Here is a 25,067-nt window from a genome sequence, read left to right on the forward strand (position 1 = left end):
TCGTCCCAGATGAGGGGTTGAACCTGTGTTTCCTGCACTGGCAGGTGGATACATTACCGCTGAGCCACCAGGGAAGCTCCTCGTATGAATTTTAGAATTACATTTTCAACTTCTACGGAGCTCTGCTAGGCTTTTTATATAGATATGGGGGAGAGTGATGTGCTAACAGTATAGTCTTCTAGTCCACGAATATGACACCTCTCTCCATTTATCTAGGTCTTCTGTAATTTCTCTCAGCAATTATTTTAGTTTTTAGTGGATATATACTGTATATTTTTATTTAACTTCATTGTTAAATATATTAATACTATTCAAAATGGACTTAAAATTTGTTTTCCAACCAGTAGTTTCTATGGTATAGAAATACAATTACTTTTTGTAGAGACCTTCTATCCTTTGGTATTGCTAAAGTTGTTATTCTAGTAGTTTGTTTTATAGATCTTAGGGTTTTTTGAAATATAGGAACATGTTATCTTTGAATAAAGACAATTTTACTGTCTCCTTTCTTATCTTTATGCCTTGTATTTATTATTTTTTCTTGTCTTATTACACATTTAGGTTCTAGCTAGAACCTCCAGTACAATGATGAAAAGAAGTTGTGAAAGTACATATCTTTACCTATTTCTGATTTTAGTGTGAACATATTTGAGATAACACACAGATCAGGTTATCAAAGCAGACATACCAAATCAGAAATGTTAAAAAGTATTAAGCTTTATCAATAAATTAAAGGCTGTGCAAAGTCACTTCAGTCATGTCCACCTCTTTGCAATTGCATAGACTGTCGCCTGCCAGGCTCCTCTATCCATGGGATTTCCCAGACAAGAATACTGGAGTGGGTTGCCATTTCTAGAAGTAGTCAAATTACAAGAATGAAGCAAGAACAGAATTCTCTAGGTCTTTTCTTGCCATACCAGATTTTCTCCTATGTTTTTTAAAGTAATAAGTGCCCTTCACGTTACTTACACATAAGTGAGCCATTTAAGTTGCAAAACATTTGCAAATACTTTTTCCCATTCTGTGGATTATCTTTTTATTTTGTTTTTGGTTTCTTTTGCTGTGCAAATTGTTTTTTGCCCCCTTTGTTTCTTCTTCTTCTTCTTTTTTTTTGGCCTTATAGTTTATGGGATCCTAATTAAGTAAAATCGCTCAGTAGTGTCTGACTCTTTGCGACTCCATGGACTGTAGCCTACCAGCCTCTTCCCTCCATGGGACTCTCCAGGCAAGAGTACTAGAGTGGGTTGCCATTTACCTTCTCCAGGGGATCTTCCCAACCCAGGGATCGAACCCGGGTCTCCCGCATTCCAGGCAGACGCTTTAACCTCTGAGCCACCAGGGAAGCCCTATGGGATCCTAGTTCCCTGATAAAGGGATTAAACCTGGGCCCTTGACAATGAAAGCATGGAGTCCTAACCACTGGACCACCAGGACATTCTCTGCTGTGCAAAAGCTTTTAAATTTAATTGTGGGAGACTCAGATTCAATTATGGAGTTGCAAAGAGTCAGGCATGACTGAGTGACTAATACTCTTCTTTATCTGAAGGATCTTGGCTCAAGTGGTAAAGAACCTGCCTACAGATACAGGAGATGCAGGTTCAGTCCCTGGGTCGGGAAGATCCCCTGGAGGAGGTAATGGCAATGACTCCAGTATTCTTGTCTGGAAAATTCCATGGACAGAGGAGCCTGGTGGACTGTGGTCCACTGGGTCACAAAAGAGTCGGACATGACTGAGCATGCATGCACACAGTAGTTTTATTATGAATTGTGGTGAATTGTTTCCAAATACTTTTTGTGCAGTTGTTGATATGATCAAGTAATTTTCTCACTTAATTTGTTAATGTGGCAAATTATATTGGTTTTCAAATATCGCAGCAGCATTGCATTCCTAGGGTAAATCCTACTGAGTCATGAGATACTTACCATTATATCTATCTATTTATTTAGCTATATGTCAATTTTGTCAATTGTTTTTTTGTCACACATTTTGTCAGTTGTTTTTTCGTTTATTTAAATTTGTGATAAATGCACATAACATAAAATTCACTATCATAACTACTTTTAAATATACAGTACAGTGATGTAACTATTAACACATTTTTTGTGCAACAGATATCTAGAACTTTTTCATCTTGCAAAACTGGAAGTCTGTACTCATTAAAAATCAGCTCCCCATTTCCTTCTTCCTCTCAGCTCCTGGTAACCGCATTCTACTTTTTGTTTCTATGTATTTGACTACTTTAGATATATTTCTTACCAGTGGGATCATGAATTATTTTATTTGTATTTTTTGACTGGCTTATTTCACTTAGCGTTAAGTTCTCAAGATTCATCCATGTCATACAGTGTGACAGAATTTCATGACTTTAATAAAGCTGAATAATATTCCATTGTATGGATATACCACATTTTCTTTATCTCTTCATTTACTGATGGGCATTTAGATTACTTCCACCTCTTGACTATTGTAAACAGTGCTGCAATGAATATGGATGTGCAAATATCTCTTCAAGGTCCTGTTTTCAGTTATTTTGTGTCTATACCAAGAAATGAGTTTGCTGGATCATATGTGTGCTCAGTTGCTCAGTTTGCTACGCTATGGATTGTCACCCTCTAGACCCCTCTGTCCATGGAATTTTTCAGGCAAGAATACTGGAATGGGTTGCCATTTCCTTCGCCAGGGGATGTTCCCAACCCAGGGATTGAACTTGTGTCTCCAAGGTCTCATGTATTGGCAGGCAGATTCTTTACCACTGAGCCACCTGGGAAGCTCCGGATCATATGGTAACTCTACTTTTAATTATTGGAGCAAACCCCATACTGTTTACCATACCAGCCAAACTTTTTTTCAGTTCAGTTCAGCCGCTCAGTTGTGTCTGACTCTTTGTGACCTCATGGACTACAGCACTCCAGGCTTCCCTATCAATCACTAACTCCCAGAGCTTGTTCAAACTGATGTCCATTGAGTCGGTGATGCCATGCAACCATCTCATCCCCTGTTGTCCCCTTCTCCTCCTGCCTTCACTCTTTGCCAGCATTAGAGTCTTTTCCAATGAGTCAGTTTTTCACATCATGCGGCCAAAGTATTGGAGCTTCAGTTTCAGCATCAGTCCTTCCAATGAATATTCAGGACTGATTTCCTTGAGGGTTGACTGGTTGGATCTCCTTGCAGTCCAAGGGACTCTCAAGAGTCTTTTCCAACACCACAATTCAAGAGCGTCAATATTTCAGTGCTCAGCTTTCTTTATGGTCCAAACCTTTTTACATTCCCACAAACAGTGCACAGTGTTCCAGTTCCTTTACATTCTCACCAGGATTTGTCATTTCTATGTTTTAGATAGTGAGTGTAGTAATGGGTGTGAGATTTTGACTTGGATCTCCGTGATGATTAGTGATATTGATGATTAGTGATGTTCCCATATGCTTGTTGACCTTTTATATATATTCTTTGTAGAAATGTCTATTCAAGTCCCATGCCCATTTTAAAATCAGGTTATTTGTTTGCTGTTGTTATTATTGTTGCATTGTAGGAGTTTTATATATAATCTGGATGTTTGCTTCTGACCAGGTACACATGGTTTGCAAATATTTTCTCCCATTCTGTAGGTTTCCCTTTCACTCTGTTTATTCCTTCCTTTGTTGCATAGGACTTTTTAGGTTTGATGTAATCACATTTGTTTTTGCTTTTGTTACTGTTTATGGTGTCATATCCAATAAACCATTGTCAAATCCAATGTCATGAAGCTTTTCTATTATGTTTTCTTCCAGGAATTTTATAGTTTTAGATCTTATGTTTAGTTCTATAATCTGTTTTGAGTTAATTTTTTTATTTGGTCTAAGATGAGGGTCCAACTTCATTCTTTTCTGTCTGAATACCCAGTTTTCCAAACACCAGTTGTGTTTCTATACAGTAACAATGAAAAATTGAAAAGGAAACTAGGAAAGCAATCTCATTTACAATAGTACCAAAAAGAGTAAAATACTTAAGATAAATCTTAGCCAAAGATGTAAAAGACCTGTATAATGAAAATGACAAAATATTGCTAACAAAAATCAAAGAAGATATAAATAGAAAGACATCTTGTATCTTATGAATTGGATGACACAATACTGTTAAAATGTCCATACTACTCATAATGATCTACAGGTTCAATGAATACAATCTGTGTCAAAATCCCAATGGCATTTTTTGCAGAAGTAGGAAAAAAAAGCTAAAATTCATAAGAAATCTCAAGGGATCCCAAATAGTTGAAAGAATCTTGAAAAAGAACAAAAGTTGGAGGCCCCACTCTTCCTGATTTCAAAACATACTACAAAGTAACAGTGATTAAAACAGTGTGGTACTGGCATAAAGACGGATATACAGACCAGTGTAGCAGAATTGAGAGCCCACCAATAAAGCTTTGCAGAGATAATCAAATGACCTTCAAAAAGAAAACCAAGACTATACACTGGAGAAGGGACAGTTCCATGAGAGGTCATTTTCATGAAATATCTTTTTCTAATATTTCACTTTAAGCTGGTGTGTTTACTTGGATCTAAAGTAAGTCTGTTATAGAAAGTGTAGAAATAGATCTTGTTTTTTAATCCATTCAGCCAATCTATGTATTAATTGCCTTTTTTGAATTAATTTTTTTTGCTTTAAAATAGTTTCTGGCTTATAGAAAATACACAAAGATAGTAAAGAGAATTCTCCTATATTCCACTCTTGGTTACTTCTGTTGCTAAGAACTTACATTAATACAATTTATATATTTCAAATATATTTGTACAAAGAATGAACCAATATTAGTATACATTATTAGTAAATAATGTTCATATCCATTTAAATTTCTTCAGGTTTTACCTTTTGTAAGTTTTCAGTCCCAGGATCCCATCCAGGATTCCTAATCCCTCATGTGTTCTTAAACTCTTACAGGCTGTGACAGTTTCTCAGACTTTCTTGTTGTTGTTTTGTTTTTAAAATTTTTATTGGAGTATAGTTGCTTTACAATGTTGTATTCGTTTTTACTGTATAGTTTTGTGTACTGGTCAGGTATTTTTCAGAATGTTACTTTGAATTTGTCTGATATTTTTCTCCTGATTAGACTGTGGTTGCTGGCTTTTGGAAAGAATACCATAAAGTGCCATTCTTAGTACGTGATATCAAGGGTGAGTGCTATCAATCAATAGGACTTGTCATGGATGATGATAAACTTGATCACCTGGCTAAGGTAGTATTTGTCAGATTTCTCCATTGTAAATTACTCATTCCGCCACCCACCCTTTCCATAAAGTACTCTTAGAATGGAAGTTAACCATGTACAGTCCAAGCTTAAGTAGTGGTGAGTTGTGACGAACCTTTTTTGAGGGTGGAGTATCTATATAAATTATTGGGAATTCTTCTGTATGTGAAATTTATTCTCTTTCATATATTTATATCAATGTGTACTTGTGAATATTTATCTTATACTTTTGATTGTATTTTCTTGTTAAAATTGTTATATTCAGTTGGCTTTTATGTCCCTTTAACATACCTCCGCTGTTGTTGTTGTTCAGTTGCTAAGTTGTATCTCACTCTTTGTGACCCCATGGACTGCAGAACGCCAGGCTTACCTGTCAATCACCAACTCCCAGAGCTTACTCAAACTCATATCCATCAAGTTGGTGATGCCACCCAACCATCTCATCCTCTGTCACCCCCCTCTCCTCTTGCCTTCAATCTTTCCCAGCATCAGGGTCTTTCCAGTGAATTAGTTCTTCACATCAGGTGGCCAAAGTATTGGAGCTTTAGCTTCAACGTCAGTCCTTCCAGTGAATATTCAGGACTGATTTCCTTTAGGATTGACTGGTTTGATCTCCTTGCAGCCTAAGGGACTCTCAAGAGTCTTCTCTAATACCACAATTCAAAAGCATCAATTTTCAAGTGCTCAGCTTTCTTTATGGTCCAGCTCTCACATCCATACATGACTACTGGAAAAAACCCATAGCTTTGACTAGACGGACCTTTGTCAGCAAAGTGATGTCTCTGCCTTTTAATATGCTGTCTAGGTTGGTCATAGCTTTTCTTCCAAGGAGCAAGCATCTTTTAATTTCATGGCTGCAGTCACCATATGCAGTGATTCTGAAGCCCGAGAAGATAAAGTCTGTCACTGTTTCCATTGTTTCCCCATCTTATTTGCTGTGAAGTGATGGGACTGGATGCCATGATCTTAGTTTTCTGAGTGTTGAGTTTTAAGCCAACTTTTTCACTCTCCTCTTTCACTTTCATCAAGAGGCTTTTTAGTTTCTCTTCACTTTCTGCTATAAGGGTGGTGTCATCTGCATATCTGAGGTTATTGATATTTCTCCTGGCAATCTTGATTCCAGCTTGTGCTTCATCCAGCCTGGCATTTTGCATGATGTACTCTGCATATAAGTTAAATAAGCAAGGTGACAGTATACAGCCTTGATGTATTCCTTTCCCAATTTGGAATCAGTTTGTTGTTCTATGTCTGGTTCTAACTCTTGCTTCTTGACCTGCATACAGATTTCTCAAGAGGCAGGTAAGGTGTTTTGGTATTCCCATCTCTTTCAGAATTTTCCACAGTTTGTTGCGATCCACACAGTCAAAGGCTTTGGCATAGCCAATAAAGCAGAAGGAGAGGTTTTACTGGAACTCTCTTGCTTTTTCGATGCGGATGTTGGCAATTTGATCTCTGGTTCCTCTGCCTTTACTAAAACCAGCTTGAATATCTGGAAGTTCACGGTTCACATACTGTTGAAGCCTGGCTTGGAGAATTTTGAGCATAACTTTGCTAGGATGTGAGATGCGTGCAATTGTGCGGTAGTTTGAGCATTCTTTGGCATTACCTTTCTTTGAGATTGGAATGAAAACTGACCTTTTCCAGTCCTGTGGCCACTGCTGAATTTTACAAATTTGCTGGCATATTGAGTGCAGCACTTTCATAGCATCACCTCTTAGGACTTGAAATAGCTCAGCTGGAATTCCATCACTTCTACTAGCTTTGTTCATAGTGATGCTTCCTAAGGCCCACTTGACTTCAGACTCCAGGATGTCTTAACTTTTAGGTTGTGCATTTTTTTCACTTGACAGAAACAAGCTTGCTTGTTGTTGAATTTCCTCTTAGCATGCTTACATTTCCATTTGCTGTTGTTGTTGTTAACTCAGTTACTATTTGTCTATTTAATTTCTCTCATCTGAAATTTTGTTGACATCCTCTTCTCTCATATTTTTTTTCTGTTCTTTTTATCCTATGTTTTTGTCTTTTCAATTCCCTCATTGTTATTATAGTAGGGTTTCCAGAGGAATCAAACATAAGTTCCTGTTTAGCCATGTTTTAATTGGAAGTCTTATTTCAGTGGTACATATGTTTTATATTTTTACTAAGTATTGTGAAATTGCTTTACAAAATGCTGCACTGATGTTCCTGTTGGGCTGATCTCAGCCTATCCATAGTGATGATACTTTCTAGAAATGGCAGAGGGCATTCCTCTGGGCTACTTGTGGTAAGCCTCACAGACATTTCCCCAACTGAAGCCAATGCTGAGACTGTACCAGGGCTTGTGATTCTTATGATTGCAAGACATACCTTAGCAACCACTGTAAGAGAACTTTGAAAAAGCAAGGTTTATTACTCATATGTCCTGGAGGTACAAGCCATACCCTGGACCAGTTAGCAAGGTCCTGGGGGTAGGGAGAGAGAGAATGAATGTGTCGGTCTGGGACTCTTTCTGCTTTTATTGGGATTGATGAGGTGGTGCATGGGGCTTTGAGGGTTCACTCCTTATTGGTGAAATTAAAACAGAAGAGCAGGAGTTAAAGCACAAGAAGGGAAAAGCAAGCAGTGGGTCAAAGAGTCAGTTATCTAGGTCCACCAGAACTTTCCAGAAAGGGGTACATGTTGGTGGGGCAGCCTGGCTCTTTATCTAGTGGTGTAGATGGCAATGTGCTTTTTTCTGACATGGATGTCTTTGAAATGGGTGCCTAAGCAATCAAAAACTTAATGTTAGGCATTAACATTACAGTAAAAAAGCTAACTGTTGGGTACCTGAACTACAGGGTTCCAACTAATAGTTGAAACTTCCCCAAATCCACTTAATAAGTCATCTGTCCTTTCCCAGGGAAACTGCCTCTATTTCTACTGTGTTCACTTACCCATTCAACAGGTTAGTTACTGTTTCACTACTACACGAATAACCTAGAATAGCATCCTAAAGAAAAGGGTCTCCTGAGACACCTGTATGTGGGTTAAGAAGCAACAGTCAGATCCAAACACAGAACAGCAGACTGGTTCAGAATTGGGAGAGGAGTATGTGAAGGCTATATACTGTCACCCTGCTTATTTAATTATATGCAGAGTGCATCGTGTGAAATGCCATACTGGATGAATCACAAGCTAGAATCAAGATTGCTGGGAGAATTAACAACCTCGGATATGCAGATGATACCACCCTAATGGCAGAAAGCAAAGAAGAACTAAAGAGCCTCTTGATGAGAGTGAAAGAGGAGAGTGAAGAAGTCGACTGGGAACTCAACATTCAAAAAACTCATATCATGGCATCTGGTCCCATCACTTCATGGCAAATAGAATGGGAAAAAGTGTAAACAGTGGCAGATTTTCTTTTCTTGGACTCAAAAATCACTGTGGACAAGGATTGCAGCTATGAAATTAAGGAACGCTTGATCCTTGAAAGGAAAGCTATGATGAAACTAGACAGCATATTAAAAAGCAGAGACATCAGTTTGCCAACAGAAGTCCATATAGTCAAAGCTGTGGTTTTTCCAGTAGTCACATACTGATGTGAGAGTTGGACCATAGATAAGGCTGAGTGCTGAAGAATGGATGCTTTTGAATTGTGGTGTTGGACTCTTGAGAGTCCCTTTGCAAGGAAATCAAACCAGTCAATCCTAAAGGAAGTTGACCCTGAATAGTCATTGGAAAGACTGATGCTGAAGCTGAACCTGCAATACTTTGGCCACCTGATGAGAAGAGCTGACTCATTGGAAAAGACCCTGATGCTAGGAAAGATTGAATACAGGAGGAAAAGTGGGTGGTGGAGGATGAGATAGTTGGATGGTATCATTGACTTGATGGACATGAATTTGAGCAAACTCCTGGAGATAGTGAAGGACAAGGAAGCTTTGCATGCTACAGTCCATGTGGTCTCAAAGAGTCCAACATGACTGAGTGACTGAACAACAACAAAGATAAGAATACTCAAAAATCAACTGATGAGGTTTTTGTAATTCTAAAACTTGCAGTTTAGGCCATCATTTTTTAACTCTCTGCTTGGACATCTCTCCTGGGCAGTTTTCCTTGATTACACCCAGGCCTACCAGTACAGTGGTTCAAGGAAGACAATGACCAAATCTACTCTGCACTGCATGATTTTAACTATGCTGTGTATCTTGCCTGCCAGGCTTTTAACCCTCCAGCACAGAGATTAGGTCTTTTTGGCCTTTATCTCTCAAATCTAACATGTCAAAAATTGTTCTAGAAAATTTCTCATAAATCGACTCTAACTATGATTTCAAAAGGGCTTTGAGAGATAATAGAGCATGAATCAAACAAAATTAAACTATATTTTGAACTTAATACCCAGTTACAGATATGACATTTAATTACATATTTGCTTTCATTTACGTTAGGAGGCCTTACAAATAGCTGTGAAAAGAAGAGAAGTGAAAAGCGAAGGAGGAAAGGAAAGATATAAGCATCTGAATGCAGAGTTCCAAAGAATAGCAAGAAGAGATAAGAAAGCCTTCCTCAGCGATCAGTGCAAAGAAATAGAGGAAAGCAACAGAATGGGAAAGACTAGAGATCTCTTCAAGAAAATTAGAGACGCCAAGGGAAAAATTCATGCAACGATGGGCTCGATAAAGGACAGAAATGGTATGGACCTAAGAGAAGCAGAATATATTAAGAAGAGGTGGCAAGAATACACAGAAGAACTATACAAAAAAGATCTTCAAGACCAAGATAATCATGATGGTGTGATCACTCACCTAGAGCCAGACATCCTGCAATGTGAAGTCAAGTGGGCCTTAGAAAGCATCACTACAAACAAAGCTAGTGGAGGTGATGGAATTCCAGTGGAGCTATTTCAAATCCTGAAAGATGATGCTGTGAAAGTGCTGCACTCAATATGCCAGCAAATTTGGAGAACTCAGCAGTGGCCACAGGACTGGAAAAGGTCAGTTTTCATTCCAATCCCAAAGAAAGGCAATGCCAAAGAATGCTGAAACTACCGCACAATTGCACTCATCTCACACGCTAGCAAAGTTATGCTCAAAATTCTCCAAGCCAGGCTTCAGCAATATGTGAACCGTGAACTCCCAGATGTTCAAGCTGGTTTTAGTAAAGGCAGAGGAACCAGAGATCAATTTGCCAACATCTGATGGATCAAGGAAAAAGCAAGAGAGTTCCAGAAAAACATCTCCTTCTGCATTATTGACTATGCCAAAGCCTTGACTGTGTGGATCACAATAAACTGTGGAAAATTCTGAAAGAGATGGGAATACCAGACCACCTGACCTGCCTCTTGAGAAACCTATATGCAGGTCAGGAAGCAACAGTTAGAACCAGACATGGAACAACAGACTGGTTCCAAATAGGAAAAGGTGTGCGTCAAGGCTGTATATTGTCACTCTGCTTATTTAGCTTCTTGGTAGAGTACATCATGAGAAATGCTGGGCTGGAAGAAGCACAAGCTGGAATCAAGATTACCGGGAGAAATATCAATCACCTCAGATATGCAGATGACACCACCCTTATGGCAGAAAGTGAAGAGGAACTAAAAAGCCTCTTGATGCAAGTGAAAGTGAAGAATGAAAAAGTTGGCTTAAAGCTCAACATTCAGAAAACTAGGATCATGGCATCTGGTCCCATCACTTCATGGGAAATAGCTGAGGAAACAGTGGAAACAGTGTGAGACTTTATTTTTTGGGGGCTCCAAAATCACTGTATATGGTGACTGCAGCCATGAAATTAAAAAACGCTTACTCCTTGGAAGAAAAGTTATGAGCAACCTAGATAGCATATTGAAAAGCAGAGACATTACTTTGCCAACAAAGGTCCGTCTAGTCAAGGCTATGGTTTTTCCTGTGGTCATGTATGGATGTGAGAGTTGGATTGTGAAGAAGGCTGAGTGCTGAAGAATTGATACTTTTGAACTATGGTGTTGGAGAAGGCTCTTGAGAGTCCCTTGGACTGCAAGGAGATCCAACCAGTCCATTCTGAAGGAGATCAGCCCTGGGATTTCTTTGGAAGGACTGATGCTAAAGCTGAAACTCCAGTACTTTGGCCACCTCATGTGAAGAGTTGACTCATTGGAAAAGACTCTGATGCTGGGAGGGATTAGGGGCAGGAGGAGAAGGGGTCGACAGAGGATGAGATAGCTGGATGGCATCACTGACTCGATGGACGTGAGTCTGAGTGAACTCTGGGAGTTGGTGATGGACAAGGAGGCCTGGCGTGCTGCGACTCATGGGGTCTCAAAGAGTCGGACACGACTGAACGAGTGAACTGAATGTTAGTACTGTTGTAATGTGAAAACAAAAACCACCAAAAATATGCTTAGCTAGAACAAATATTACTCAAGATAGAAAAGTCTATGCAGAAATACTGTGCCCATCATTTATTTTATAGACTATCATAAAAAATGTATGTACACACACACACACACACACACACACACCCAGCAATGAACTAAATTTGACAGTGGGTTAAAATTTCATTCCTCTATAGTAATTTGAGCAGAAGAGTTAATCTATAACATGGTTACAAGGTTATACACACATATCAAGAGGGGCAGTTTTCTTTGGGAAATGTTAAGAATTTCTGGTTCAATACTTTTTAAATCTAATTCAATGAGTTTCATCAAAATATCTAATATTGGCCTCACTCACAAGCACTTAGTGAAAAATGTCAAGAAAACACATCAAAGAAATGGAAACTAACTTAAGGTTGTCTTATTCATTGTATACTTATTTATTGTCTGTTTCTCCCACTTAATTCACTACTATTATTCCAACATCTGCAAGAATGCCTAGTAACAAATATACATGCAATACACAAACAAGTGCTTTTAACAAGATATTATTAAATATGAGGAAGATATAAATTGATCCAGAATGGAAATTATTTACTCAAAAAGAAATATCTTGAATGAATAGTTGCTATGATCAGATAAAGCTAAAATTCCACTACTGTGTTGAAGCTAATTTTCAAGTGATACTTGACAACTGAAAAAATGGTTGGAAAGGGATTAAAACTCTTTGAAATCTGGGCATGCCAAGCCCAAATCATTGAACTTTCAATTACAGATCCAACAAATATCTAGACACTGAATAGGAAAATTGTGTATGAAGACTTTGGTTCTAGCCACAAGTAGGTCATTCTAAGATTTTGGCCAAGGAGACATAGTTTCCTTAATTATAAAATGGATAAGAATACCTGCCCTTGCCTTCTTTACAAACTTCTGTAAAAATAAAGTACCTTTGACGTTTGTATATTCTTATTCTTTAGTCATCTACTACAAGCAAAATGTCCTTATTACAATCAACACTGAAAATCAGAATGTCGCTGTGGCAGGCATGGAGGCCAGCCCCTTGAATTGCTCTTGAAAGAAGTTGCTGAGTAAAAAGTTATTTGTTGGCCTCTCGTGATATCACCTTCTGGGTCTCCCTGAGCATGTGAAGGTCGTGTTTTCCTGGGTAGCCTCCGGCCATGACTTTGCATGGTATTTACTGAGACATGGCCATTTCTGCACAACACAGGCTCTGTCCTCTGTGGGCAGTCTTTGCTCTGATCTTGCCAACAGGCTGACCAAGCCCCTCCCAGAGCTGTATTTCAATCTGATGCCTTTTCTGCCCCTTCCTCTCTTCTTCCCTCATCCTCTCACAGGTGTCAGACCTCCATCGTAGCCTGGAGTCTTTCCCACCTCCTCCTGTCCCTCCTCCTTTCAATCTCTCTGTCATTATTTCCAATAAATGTTTGCACATCTAACTCCTCTCTTGGCATCTGAGTTCTGGAAGACTCAACTAGCATGGTCCCCTAATCCCACTCCTTTGAAGCAACCTCTGTCACTACTAAGAAAGTTATTTCTTTCCAGAAAATTTTCATAGGTATGAGTATTGCGAGCATTTTAAGATGGTTCTTTTTTATTTTAGCTTCATAACATACATTTATGAATAAGAAAAAATAAAGGATTTTTAAAAACATAAGCCTATACAATAGCAACCACCACCTGATGTTCTTGGACTTTAACAACAATGCTTGAGGAGACTCTGAAACATTTTTTGAGAACACAGCATGGAATGGCACGGCCCCAGTAAGAAGTGAATCAGTTATTGGAATCTTTCAATAGCTTTTCAAGGTGAGGGTAAGATTCTTTCTGCCCCCAAGCCCGTGTCCTCTCTGCAGAGTCTGTTTCCATGCTGCCCAGGAAATGTCACTTGTATTGTTTCCTTTGATATCTCTTCCCTTCTCATTCTTTCTGGCTTTACTTCTGCCTTAAAACTAAACTACAGTTACATAAATATTCCATGTATTTCACATGTAGGTTTTGAAAACTTGAAGTTCATGGTGTTCTATTAATTTCAATCAGCACTTTCTTCTTTTTTTTTTTTTTTATAAACTTCACACTGCTACAAGAGTTTATTTATATATTTTAACATGAGTAAATCTGCATTTTCAAATTGTTCCTGTCTCTCTTAAAATTTTCAACCTGATTATAAAATTGCCTAGGGCAGAGAATGTACCTGGGGAGATATGCTTGGATGAAACTAGGCACAATGATAATAAAAATCTGGGATCTCTTATATGGAGTTACATCAATGACGTCTTTGAGCCTATTTCTTCATCTGTGTTATGAAACAGGAATGAAATGTAATCCTTTTAGTATTGAGAGGGGAACTATATCATGATATATACAAAGTTCCTGTAAGACACTGGCACTAATTTGAAAACAGTTCTTTCCCTTTGAATGGAAGTCCACAATCCAAATTATAAAAATTCTACTTTCCCTCAGCCTTTCCCTTACTCCCTTACTATGAATTTGTTAATTCCATTGGGCTTAAAGCTACTCTAAACAGAGTAGGCTGGTAATGGTACTGTGGTCATTTCATACCCGTATGCGCCAGTCACTCAGCTGTGTCCGACTCTTTGCGATCCCACAGACTATAGCCTGCTCTGTTCATGGAATTCTCCAGGCGAGAATACTGGAGTGGGTTGCCAATTTCCTCCTCCAGGGGATCTTCCTGACCCAGGGATCGAACCCATGTCTCCTGCACTGCAGGAGGATTCTTTACCTGTTGAGCTATGCTGAAAGCCATTTCACACCATATTAATAACATTTCTGATTTCTGTCCTTCAAGTGGTATTCACAAGTGATCTCTTTTTCCATACCACATCCTGACCTATAATTAAATTTCTAGAATTACAAATAAAGGAGAGCTAACATTCACCTACATCTTTAACATAAGGAGTCATAAAGACATTCTGAATTCACAAGTCCAAACAGTTTTGAAATCAAGAGGACAGCACCAGGTACTAGAAGGATCATGGATTTGGGGACTCTCATCCAGACTTGTCAAGTGCCAGCCAGTTGCAAACCCTGAAGCGACAGCTTCTTCTAGTCTTGGCTGCTCATGTGTAACATGAGCATAATGACCATGTTTGTAGTTCTTTTCTTTGGAAGATATTTTTTTAAAACCAGTTTTTTATTTTAACATCCATCTTATACATGTTTCTTCTGTGATGTGAGGTTTCAAAACCATGATGATTTTCCAGTTTCCATGATAGAATGCTTTTTTTTTTCTTCTACAAAATCAAAGAAGTAATCCCTTGAAGCCACAGAAAATAATCTTTTTTGAAACAAAGGAAAAAATGGTAGAAGCACTGGATCCACTGATCTGAAGATGAAACAATGACCAGGCTACCTAGGTGAGAAGTGTCTGTTGACAGGGAGGGCCTGAGTTAGGTAACATTGCTCTCTGTGGGTCCCAGTTTTATCTTTCCCGTCAATAAGTATAATAGGAAAATACTTGTAGTGTTCAATGATGGCTTCCACCGAATCAAACTTCTGAAACACAGAAGAGAAAGTTAGTGAAAATTTAGGACCTTTGTGTGTGTAGGTTAAAGTACAGCCTAAGATGCTTCATTTTACTTAGGAAAGACGGTAACTCATTTGACTTTTTTTTTTAGATTGTAAAGGTATATCAGGAAGCGATTAAAAAAAATTCTTGGAGTATAGTTAATTTAGAATATAGTTGATTGGAGTATAGGAGAGAAAGATCTTAATGCTGGGAAAGATTGAAAGCAAAAGCAGATTGGGGCAACAGAGGATAAAATGGTTAGATAGCATCTCTGACTCAATGGACATGAATCTGAGCAAACTCCAGGAGATAGAGGAGGACAGTGGAGACTGGCGTGCTATAGTCCATGGGGTTGCAGAGTCGGACATGACTGAGCGACTGAATAATAACAATGATAGCAACAAATAGTTGATTTGCAATGCTGTGTAAGCCTCAGGTATATATCAAAGTGAATCGGTTATACATATACGTATAGCCATTCTTCTAGATTCTTTTCCCTGATAGGTCATTACAGAGGACTGAGTAGAGTTCCCTGTGCTCTACAGTGCATCCTTATTAGTTATGTATTTCATATATAGTAGTAAGGTCCGTCTTTTCAAGGCTATGGTTTTTCCTGTGGTTGTGTATGGATGTGAGAGTTGGACTGTGAAGAAGGCTGAGCGCCAAAGAATTGATGCTTTTGAACTGTGGTGTTGGAGAAGACTCTTGAGGGTCCCTTGGACTGCAAGGAGATCCAACCAGTCCATTCTGAAGGAGATCAACCCTGGGTGTTCACTGGAAGGACTGATGCTAAAGCTGAAACTCCAGTACTTTGGCCACCTCATATGAAGAGTTGACTCATTGGAAAAGACTCTGATGCTGGGAGGGATTGGGGGCAGGAGGAGAAGGGGTTGACAGAGGATGAGATGGCTGGATGGCATCACTGACTCGATGGACGTGAGTCTGAGTGAACTCTGGGAGTTGGTGTTGGACAGGGAGGCCTGGCATGCTGCGGTTCATGGGGTCGCAGAGTCGGACACGACTGAGCGACTGAACTGAACTGAACTGAAGTGTGTACGTGTCAACTCCAGTCTTCCAGTTTGTCCCTCCTCTCTCACATTTTCCCCCTGGAGAAAGCTGATCTTTTTTTTTTTTTAAAGGATGTAGCAAAGAAGCTCTTGAATGATAAATGGTAAGATTAAGACAAGGAAGGTGACCAGAAGTGAGCCCTCCACAGTTCTCAAAGCTTCCCACCCACGAACTGTTCACCAGAATCAGGTCACACTCTGTGGTTATGTGTTCCTATGATAAGCAGTGCAAATGGGTTAATTACACTGCAGTCAGCCACGGAGACTCCCTGGGCCTCCCTTACCTGTCCCCCAACTGTGACAAATTAAAATGTGGACGATCACATCTTGACTTCACTTTGTAAATTGATGGGAACATCTGTGGTAAAGCCTCTCTCCTGTACACCGCTCTTGTTCTGACGCATTCTAGACTAATCAGGAAGAATACTGATGACCACAGGGCTTGGCCTGGTAGTTCTTGGCCAATTTATTGTTCTTACCTGGATTTCTTATGCAATAGACAGGTAATAGCAGAATGTTACACTTTTATGTTTCCAGAGATGTACAGATAAAGTGATGGGGTGACTTAATGGAAGGGAAGGTGGTTTCAAATATAGCGGAATCAGGAAGTGCTTTGTGGAAGATACAGACTTGAGATGGGCTATTTAGTGTGGGTGAGTTGAGTGGACAAGGTGGATTTAAAGATACTAAGAGCAGAGGAAGATGCGTGTGCAAAGACAGGTGTTGAGCACATGTGAACACACACAGGAAGTCCTGCTTTTTGTAACTTTTTGTGAAGTGAGCAGGGCAGGAATGGACCTTCCCTGAAGAGCCAACTAGCTCAGAGTGGGGAGCGACTTCCTCAGAGGTCACACAGTGGGGGCAGGACCAGGAATGCAAACTGGTTTTTCTGGATGTGTATCAGTTTCTTCCCTGATGCAACTTTACCTATGGCCTGTGAACCAGTGTTCCAACAGAGCTGGGTCCAGATGGTGCAGCGTGAAGGAGGGACCTATGTTGGGGACAACTTTGATTCTCTTGGGCTTCCCTGGTGGCTCAGACGGTAAAGGATCTGCCTGCAATGTGGGAGACCCAGCTTCGATCCCTGTGTTGGGAAGATCCTCCGAAAAAAGGAATGGTGAAGTGACTAACACTTTTGATTCTCTGTAGTTTTGTACATCCTTCCTCTGTCCAGCACAGGAATGTTTGCAGGCCTGAGGGACATTCAAGAGGGAATGAGATTGTCAAGGTCTCTGTCCTCATGGAGACTCATGCATTGCATTCAGGTTGGGGCAGATGGAAAAGAATTCCCTCTCCAAATAGATCTTTTCATGTAGGGATAAAGTGCTATGGAAATAATCTCCAGACTTGAATTTTTGTCAACGTTACAAGGCCATTACTTGCATTCAAATTCTGCTGGGGATTGGTATAGACATCTAGTATTTTGGTTCCGTATTATAAGAATATCTTGGCGTGAATACATTCTTATATCTTATATGTATTCACAGAGATAACCTATTCCCCTATTTTGGCTCTTTTTTCTCTGGAATTAATCTTTAGAGGGAAAAATGCCTGCTTTGTAATCTCACTCCTATTTTCTCTAGGATAGTCCCCAAATAATGAATTCAATACTAATTATTTATAATCTACTCCATGGATGATATTTGATATGAAATTGCAGTTTTAACAGTAGTAGGAAGCAAGCTGGGCATAGTAAGTTATTCTGTCATCTCATTACTGACTTCTAGAGATAGGCCAACAACTGACATATTACTCTAAAGATAATTTTTAGAAAGATTATAATTAAGCTCTTAAACCTTTTATACTAAATTCCCTTTTTCAGGAGGACAGTAAATACCATCCTAATATTAAATATTAAAATTTGTTTAAACCTTTTGCAATTGCCCTAAATACCAACCATAGGCAATGTTTCTCTTCCAGAAAGGTTAACCATTCTGTTTGGATCCACATATGGGCATAATAGAAGAAAAGAGAAAAAGAGGAAGAGAGAGGTGCAGAGAGAGAATGAAGAGAAACAGACCTGAGAAGTGAAAAATCAACTCATTGATTAATTATCTCTGTTTCTTAGTCTTTAAACTTTATCAAGTAAACATCTATCATAATTTTCAGCAATTTAGCACAAGCATTTGCAGATCACTTCTTTTTACTAGACTCCACAGCAATGTTGACAGATGTGGGTTCTAAACCTTGGCAGCAAGTAGAGCTCTGCAGGTTATTAACAAGTAGGCATCTCACTGGTGGGTCCAGGGCCAGTGCTAAATATCAGGTGCTAAATATTTCAAATCATAGCCCTGCTTAGGTGCAGGCGTTGATGGGCACAGATTAACAGAGTTTTCCCCTGGATGGCAGAGACCTGTCTTCCTCTGCTCTCTGTCCCCAGAATGAAGCATCAGATCTAGCATAACGTAGACATAAAATGAAGGCGTGGCCCAATACTGAACAAATGAGAGATGTGGGCTGAAAAGTGGCCTCCATGAGATATCCTGTGTCCTAGTTTCTGAAATCTGTGAATATTTCTAAGCAAAAGAGTATTACTTTGCATGACAAAAGTTGGGACTATGTTAAGGATCTTGAGAGGAAGGTCTTTTAAAAAATAATTAATTATTTTTGGCTTTCCTAGGTCTGCATTGCTGCACACAGCCTTTCTTGAGTTGTGGTGAGTGGGGCTGCTCTCTAGTTGCATGTGCTGGCTTCTTTTTGCAGTGGCTTCTTTTGTTGTGAAGCATGAGATCTGGGATGTGGGCTTTAATAGTTGCAACTCTTGAGCTTAGTTTCCCCTCTGCATGTAGAATCTTCCCGGACCAGGGATTGAACCCATGTCCCCTGCATGGGCAGGAAGATGTTTAACCACTGGACCACCAGGGAAGTCCTGAGAGGAAGACCTCGCGAGAGGAGTTCAACCTAGGCTCTCCCTAAAGGCAATCACACGTATTCCCATGAGATAGAAACAGAGGAAGAGTCACTTGGAGAAGACGAGGAGGCAGCGTGATGTCAGAGGCAGCGATCAGAGTGATGTGGCCACCATCCAAGGAAGCGAAGGTTTGCTGACAACCGCCAAAAGCTGGAACAGGCAGAAAGGATCTTCCCCCAGAGCCTCCGGAAGAAGCGTAACCTGCCAATACCTTGGTTGCAAAATTCTAGACTTTGGAGCTTCAAAAGAATACATATTTGTTGTTTTATGCTACCAATTTTGTGGTCGTTTGTTACAGCAGCCACAGGAAGCTCCAGGTGCTCCCTAAATCTAAATTCAGACATGAATTGCTAGTCACATGGCTAACAGAATGACCCAACTTTATAATATGCTGCAACTTGGACCCTCCTAGGCTCATTCTTTGCAGGCCTATGTGGATTTGCTTACCTCTGTGCTTGTGACAGGTGTCGACAAGCCGTGCCTTCCCGGGGGACCAGACCAGGCTTCTGCAACTGTTATGGCCCTTTGTGAGCTTTTCATTCAAACTCAGGGTGCCCAGATCCAGTGAAAGGACTTTAGGGAATCATTGAAGGCAGAAGTGGTACTTAACTAACCACCTGCCTCCCTCTATGTGTCTAGAACCCTGTTTACATCATCTCATCTTACTCTCAAAATAGCTCCCGTGTTAGAGGTGACCCTGCACTGTATGCAGAGTTAAAGTCTACAGTTTGCAAAACAGCTGACAAGCCACAGGAAATCAAAACGATCCTTGAAAACCCTGTGCCTCATTACGGTTCTCCTGCAGAGTCAGCTAAAATGCTACTTTATTCAAGCACCGGATAAAACAGCTAGTAGCTGATTTTCATTGAGCAAAGCCTTGCTGCAGGAAATTCTTTCATCTTTTCTTAGCAATGGGAGATTCTTCCTCCTAAAGGCAAAGGGCTCAATAGAACGATGATAAATGTGGTGGAACTGAGAGCAGTCTAGGTCATCCTCCTCTACACCAGGGCATAGCTCCTTCAGAAGAGAGGCAGGAAGAACCGCCTGTAAATTGTGATTCTTCACCCAGCGTCTGGCTCACACTAAGCTCCAGGTAGGTGTTAACTAATTTTCAACTGAATTTCTAGGTCTTTTTCAAACGGGTTGGGGATCATTTGCATTTGTTATGATGCTGCCTGAGGCTATGTGAGACAGGCAATATTTTTGCCGACTATATTGAACCCCAGCTGTGTCTGTGGGCCCTGGTTCCCAGGTGGCTCAGTGGTAAAGAATCTGCCTGCCAAATGCAGGATGTGTGGATTTGATCCCTGGGTGGGGAAGATCCCCTGGGGAAGGAAATGGCAAAACACTCCAATATTCTTGCCTAGAAAATCCCATGGACAGAGGAGCCTGAAAGGCTACAGTCCATGGGGTTGAAAATAGTGGGACAGTGACTGTGCGATTTAGTATGGATGCACGCACACGTCTGTGGGCCAGTGACTTCATGCTTCTGCGCCTCAGTTTCCCTGTCGGTTACCTGGTGCTATTGATAGCACCTACCTTAAGGGTTGCTATGAGGATCCAATTGATCAAGTTAATTAATAATTGTTAACTGCACAGTATAGTGTCTGTGCATAATAAATTATGTAAGTGTGAAATAAACATGAAAAGGAGACTTGCGTGGGAGATGCACAAGAGGAGAAAATTCCATTAAAACGCAAAAAGAGTCCTCTTAAGCATTTGCATTTTTTAGGTTCTACAAATGAAAATTTTCATAAATTGAGAAAAAAAGTTTCAAAATATTAAAAGATTTTAGGCCTAAGAGTACTATAAATATTGTAAAAATCTAGGAAAATGATATATTATTCTGATTTTATAGTATAGTTGATTTACAGTGTTTCAGGTGTAAGAAAAGTGAGTCAGTTATACTGGCTTGGCCAAAAATTTCATTTGGGTTTTTCCATAGATGGGAATGGAAAAACCTGAACGAACTTTTTGGCCAACCCAATGCATTTGAATTCTTAAGGGGTCCTTGGTAGCGATAATTAGAGCCGTTCATCTGGAAGCTGATGGTCTAATGCAAGGGTGGTCAGGATGACAACTGTTTACCTGCTGAGGCCGGCAGTGAACTGGCTGGCAACCTGATTCAACACTATTAGGAAGTTATCATAGGGTCATTGTTTCCTCTTTCACAGGCAGACCAAAGTTAGCTTGGAAAAAGCTGTAACCTCTTTAGAGCTTGGTTTCCTTACTGGTAAAAGGGGTTCAATAACACATCCTTTCCAGAGTGTTTCCAAAGGTGAGAGCAAATGAAAACAGCAGCTCAGAGAGAGCCCAGCACATTTCAGGGAACGTGATTTCCATTTCTTGTGTTTTCTAAGGAAAAGGAATACCAAGCACTTAAAGTCAGAGTCAGATAAGTCTTTTTTTTTTCGTAAATGAGAAATTCTATGAGCTGTCTATGAGCTGCAGAAGACACAGAAGAATAAAGGGAAATTGAGCTGGGAAATTCCATTAATCATAGGTACCTGGACCCAGGGGCTTCCCAGGTGGTGCAGTGGTTTAGAATCTTGTGTCTGCCTGCCAGTACAGGAGACACAAGAGACGTGGGTTCAATCCCTGGCTCAAGAAGATCCTCTGGAGTAGGAAATGAAAACTCACTCCAGTATTCCTGCCTGGAAAATTCCATGGACAGAGGAGCCTAGTGGGCTATACAGTCCATAAGGTCACAAACAGTCAGACATGGCTGAGCAGGCACACACTCTCTGGACCTAAGGGGAACTATGTCCTAGTTATCACCATGACCCAGTCAGAATAATAAAAAAAGAATAATGACTAACATTTATTGATATGTCCCAGGTAGTGTTCTTAGTGTTCGACATTCATTTACTCACTAATCCTCATCACAAAAGGAAGTAGCTGCAACTCCTCTTTTTCGTTTTGCTGAAACCCTTTGTTTTTGTTGTTCAGTCTCTAAGGGTGGCTTCCAAGTCGTGTCCAACCCTGTGACCCCATGGCCTGCAGCATGCCAGTTTCCTCTGTCTTCCACTATCTCCAGGAGTTTGCTCAAATTCAAATTCATTGAGTCAATGATGCTATCTAACCATCTCATCCTCTACCACCCCCTTCTCCTTTAGCCTTCAGTCTTTCCCAGCATCAGGGTTTTTTTTTTTTTTTTTTTTTTTTACAGTGAATCAGCTAGTCAAAGTATTGGAGCTTTAGCCTCAGTCCTTCCAATGAATATTCAGGGTTGATTTCCTTTAGGATTGACTGGTTTGATCTCCTTGTAGTCTGAGAAACTCTCAAGAGTCTTCTCCAGCAGCACAGTTTAAAAGCATCAATTCTCCAGCACTCAGCCTTCTTTATGATCCAGCTCTCACATCTATACATGACTACTGGAAAAACCATAGCTTTGAGTGTACAGACTTTTGTCAGCAAAGTGATGTCCCTCTGTTAATTATGCTGTCTAGATTTGTCATAACTTTCCTTCCAAGGAACAAGCATCTTTTAATGTCATGGCTGCAGTGACCGTCTGCAGTGATTTTGGAGCCTGAGAAAATAAAATCCGTTACTGTGCCACTTTTCCCCCTTCTATTTGCCATGAAGTGATGGAGCCAAATACCACGATCTTAGTCTTTTCAATGTTGAGTTTCAAGCCAGCTTTTTCACTCTCCTCTTTTACCCTCATCAAGAGGCTCTTTAGTTCCTTTTCACTTTCTGCCATTAAAGTAGTTTCATCTGCATATCTGAGGTTGTTGATATTTCTCCTGGCAATCTTGATTCCAGCTTGTGATTCATCCAGCCTGGCATTTCACGTGATGTACTTGCATTGTGACAATATAAAGCCTTGTCATACTCCTTCCCCAATTTTGAACCAGTCAGTTGTTTCATATCTGGTTCTAAGTGTTGCTTCTTGACCTTCATACAGATTTCTCAAGAGAGAGGTAAGCTGGTCTGGTATGCCCATGAATTTTCCTCAGTTCATTGTGATCCACACAGTCAAAAGCTTTCACGTAGTCAATGAAGCAGAAGTAGATGTTTTTCTGGAACTCCTTTGCTTTTTCCATGATCTATTGAATGTTGGCAATTTAACCTTTTGATCCCTTTCTTACTTGGCAATATTTGGAAGATTTATTTATGTATTTATTTATTCACTCATGTTCTCCTTTATGCCAAAACTTTCCCAGGCTGGAGCAGAGTCTGGTGAACTGACCCCACGGTGGCCTGGCCAGTGCTGACCACCCTCTCCAGCCACGTGCGATTCTCAGAGAAGGACTCTGGGTCAGGCCCTGGGTTTAAGCTGGGATGTCCACACTCATGCCTTCCTGAAGCATTTTGGCAGCCGTGGTATCAGTCGTTCTGATACCTACTGGAGAACAATAGGTGTCTGTGTGACAGTTCTGGTTTCTTATTGTGGCAGTTTTCTTGGGCTTCCACAACAAAGTACCACCCACTAGGGTGGGAGGGAACTTAAATAATGGAAATTAATTTCCTCACAGACCTGGAGGTCAGAATTCCAAGATCAAGATGTTGACAGGGTTGGTTCCTTCTAAGGCCTCTTTCCTTGGCTTGAAAATGTCCCCTTTCTCTCTGTGACTGTGTATCTGTGTGTGTCTATGTCCTAATCTCCTCTTCTCATAAGGACACCACGCCTATGGGGTCAGAGGCCACTCTAGTGACCTTGCTTTATCTTAGTCACCTCTTTAAAGACCTCATCTCTAGGGGACTTCCTTGGTGGACCAGTGGTTAAGAAACCTCCTTGCAATGCAGGGGACATGGGTTTGATCCCTGGTCAGGATACTATGAAGTGACTTAGCACGCATGCATACAGGCTATTAAGATCCCACATGCCATGGGGCAACTAAGCCCGATGACCACAACTACTGAGTCTGCACGTGCTGGAGCTCATGTGCCCCAGCTAGAGAGTCCATGAGCCGCAACAAAAGATCCCACTGGCCTCAACTAAGACCTGATGCAGCCAAAATAAATAAAGAAAGCAAAAACAAACAAAAAGACCCTGTCTGCAAATTTGGTCACATTCTGAGGTGCTGGGGGCTAGAATTTTCACATAGGAATTTGGGAGGGGGCCACAATGTAGCCTATACCATACACTGACAGATAAACAGAGGAGGTACATGAGAATCACTGAATTACAGAAGTCCAGACTTGCAAAGAACATTTACATTTGAAGAACCTAAAGCCCAGAGGAACAGTGGAAACAGTGGCTGACTATTTTTGGGGGGCTCCAAAATCACTGCAGATGGTGATTGCAGCCATTAAATTAAAAGATGCTTACTCATTGGAAGGAAAGTTATGACCAACCTAGACAGCATTGGAAAAGGAAATGGCAACCCACTCCAGTGTTCTTGCCTGGAGAATCCCAGGAACAGGGGAGCCTTTTGGGCTGCTGACTATGGGGTTGCACAGAGTTGGACACGACTGAAGTGACTTAGCAGCAGCAGATAGCATATTAAAAAGCAGAGACATTACTTTGTCAACAAAGGTCCATCTAGTCAAAGCTATGGTTTTTCCAGTAGTCATGTATGGATGTAAGAGTTGGACTATAAAGAAAGCTGAGCACAGAAGAATTGATGCTTTTGAACTGTGGTGTTGGAGAAGACCCTTGAGAGTCCCTTGGACTGCAAGGAGATCCAACCAGTCCATCCTAAAGGAGATCAGTTCTGAGTGTTCATTGCAAGGACTAATGTTGAAGCTGAATTGAAGCTGATATTGAAGCTGGCCAATACTTTGGCCACCTTGATGCTAAGAGCTGACTCATTTGAAAAGACCCTGATGCTGGGAAAGATTGAGGGCAGGAGGAGAAGGGGATGCCAGAGGATGAGATGGTTGGATGGCATCACCGACTCGATGGACATGAGTGTGAGTGGACTCCAGGAGTTGGTGATGGGCAGAGAAGCCTGGTGTGCTGTGGTTCATGAGGTCACAAAGAGTCGGACACGACTGAGCAACTGAACTGAACTGAAAGCCTAGAGAAGTGAAGTGACTGGCCTGAGTTCACACACTTAGTAAATGG

At 40.5% G+C, this 25,067-nt stretch overlaps 1 protein-coding gene and 1 non-coding gene across 2 annotated transcripts in view; both read right to left on the reverse strand.

The window, feature by feature from the left end:
- Positions 1 to 1,267: 1,267 nt before the first annotated feature.
- Positions 1,268 to 1,339, reverse strand: TRNAS-GGA (transfer RNA serine (anticodon GGA)). The gene has a single exon. It is a non-coding gene; the product is annotated as a tRNA-Ser (tRNA).
- A 13,577-nt stretch (positions 1,340 to 14,916) lies between these two features.
- CLNK (cytokine dependent hematopoietic cell linker) overlaps positions 14,917 to 25,067 on the reverse strand; it is a 115,543-nt gene continuing 105,392 nt past the window's right edge. The window contains exon 18 of the mRNA XM_068974985.1: positions 14,917 to 15,063. Coding sequence (XP_068831086.1) covers positions 14,917 to 15,063 — 147 coding nt within the window. The remainder of the gene's footprint in view (positions 15,064 to 25,067) is intronic.

Source organism: Capricornis sumatraensis, chromosome 7 (assembly GCF_032405125.1).
Source record: "Capricornis sumatraensis isolate serow.1 chromosome 7, serow.2, whole genome shotgun sequence".
NCBI lineage: Eukaryota > Metazoa > Chordata > Mammalia > Artiodactyla > Bovidae > Capricornis > Capricornis sumatraensis.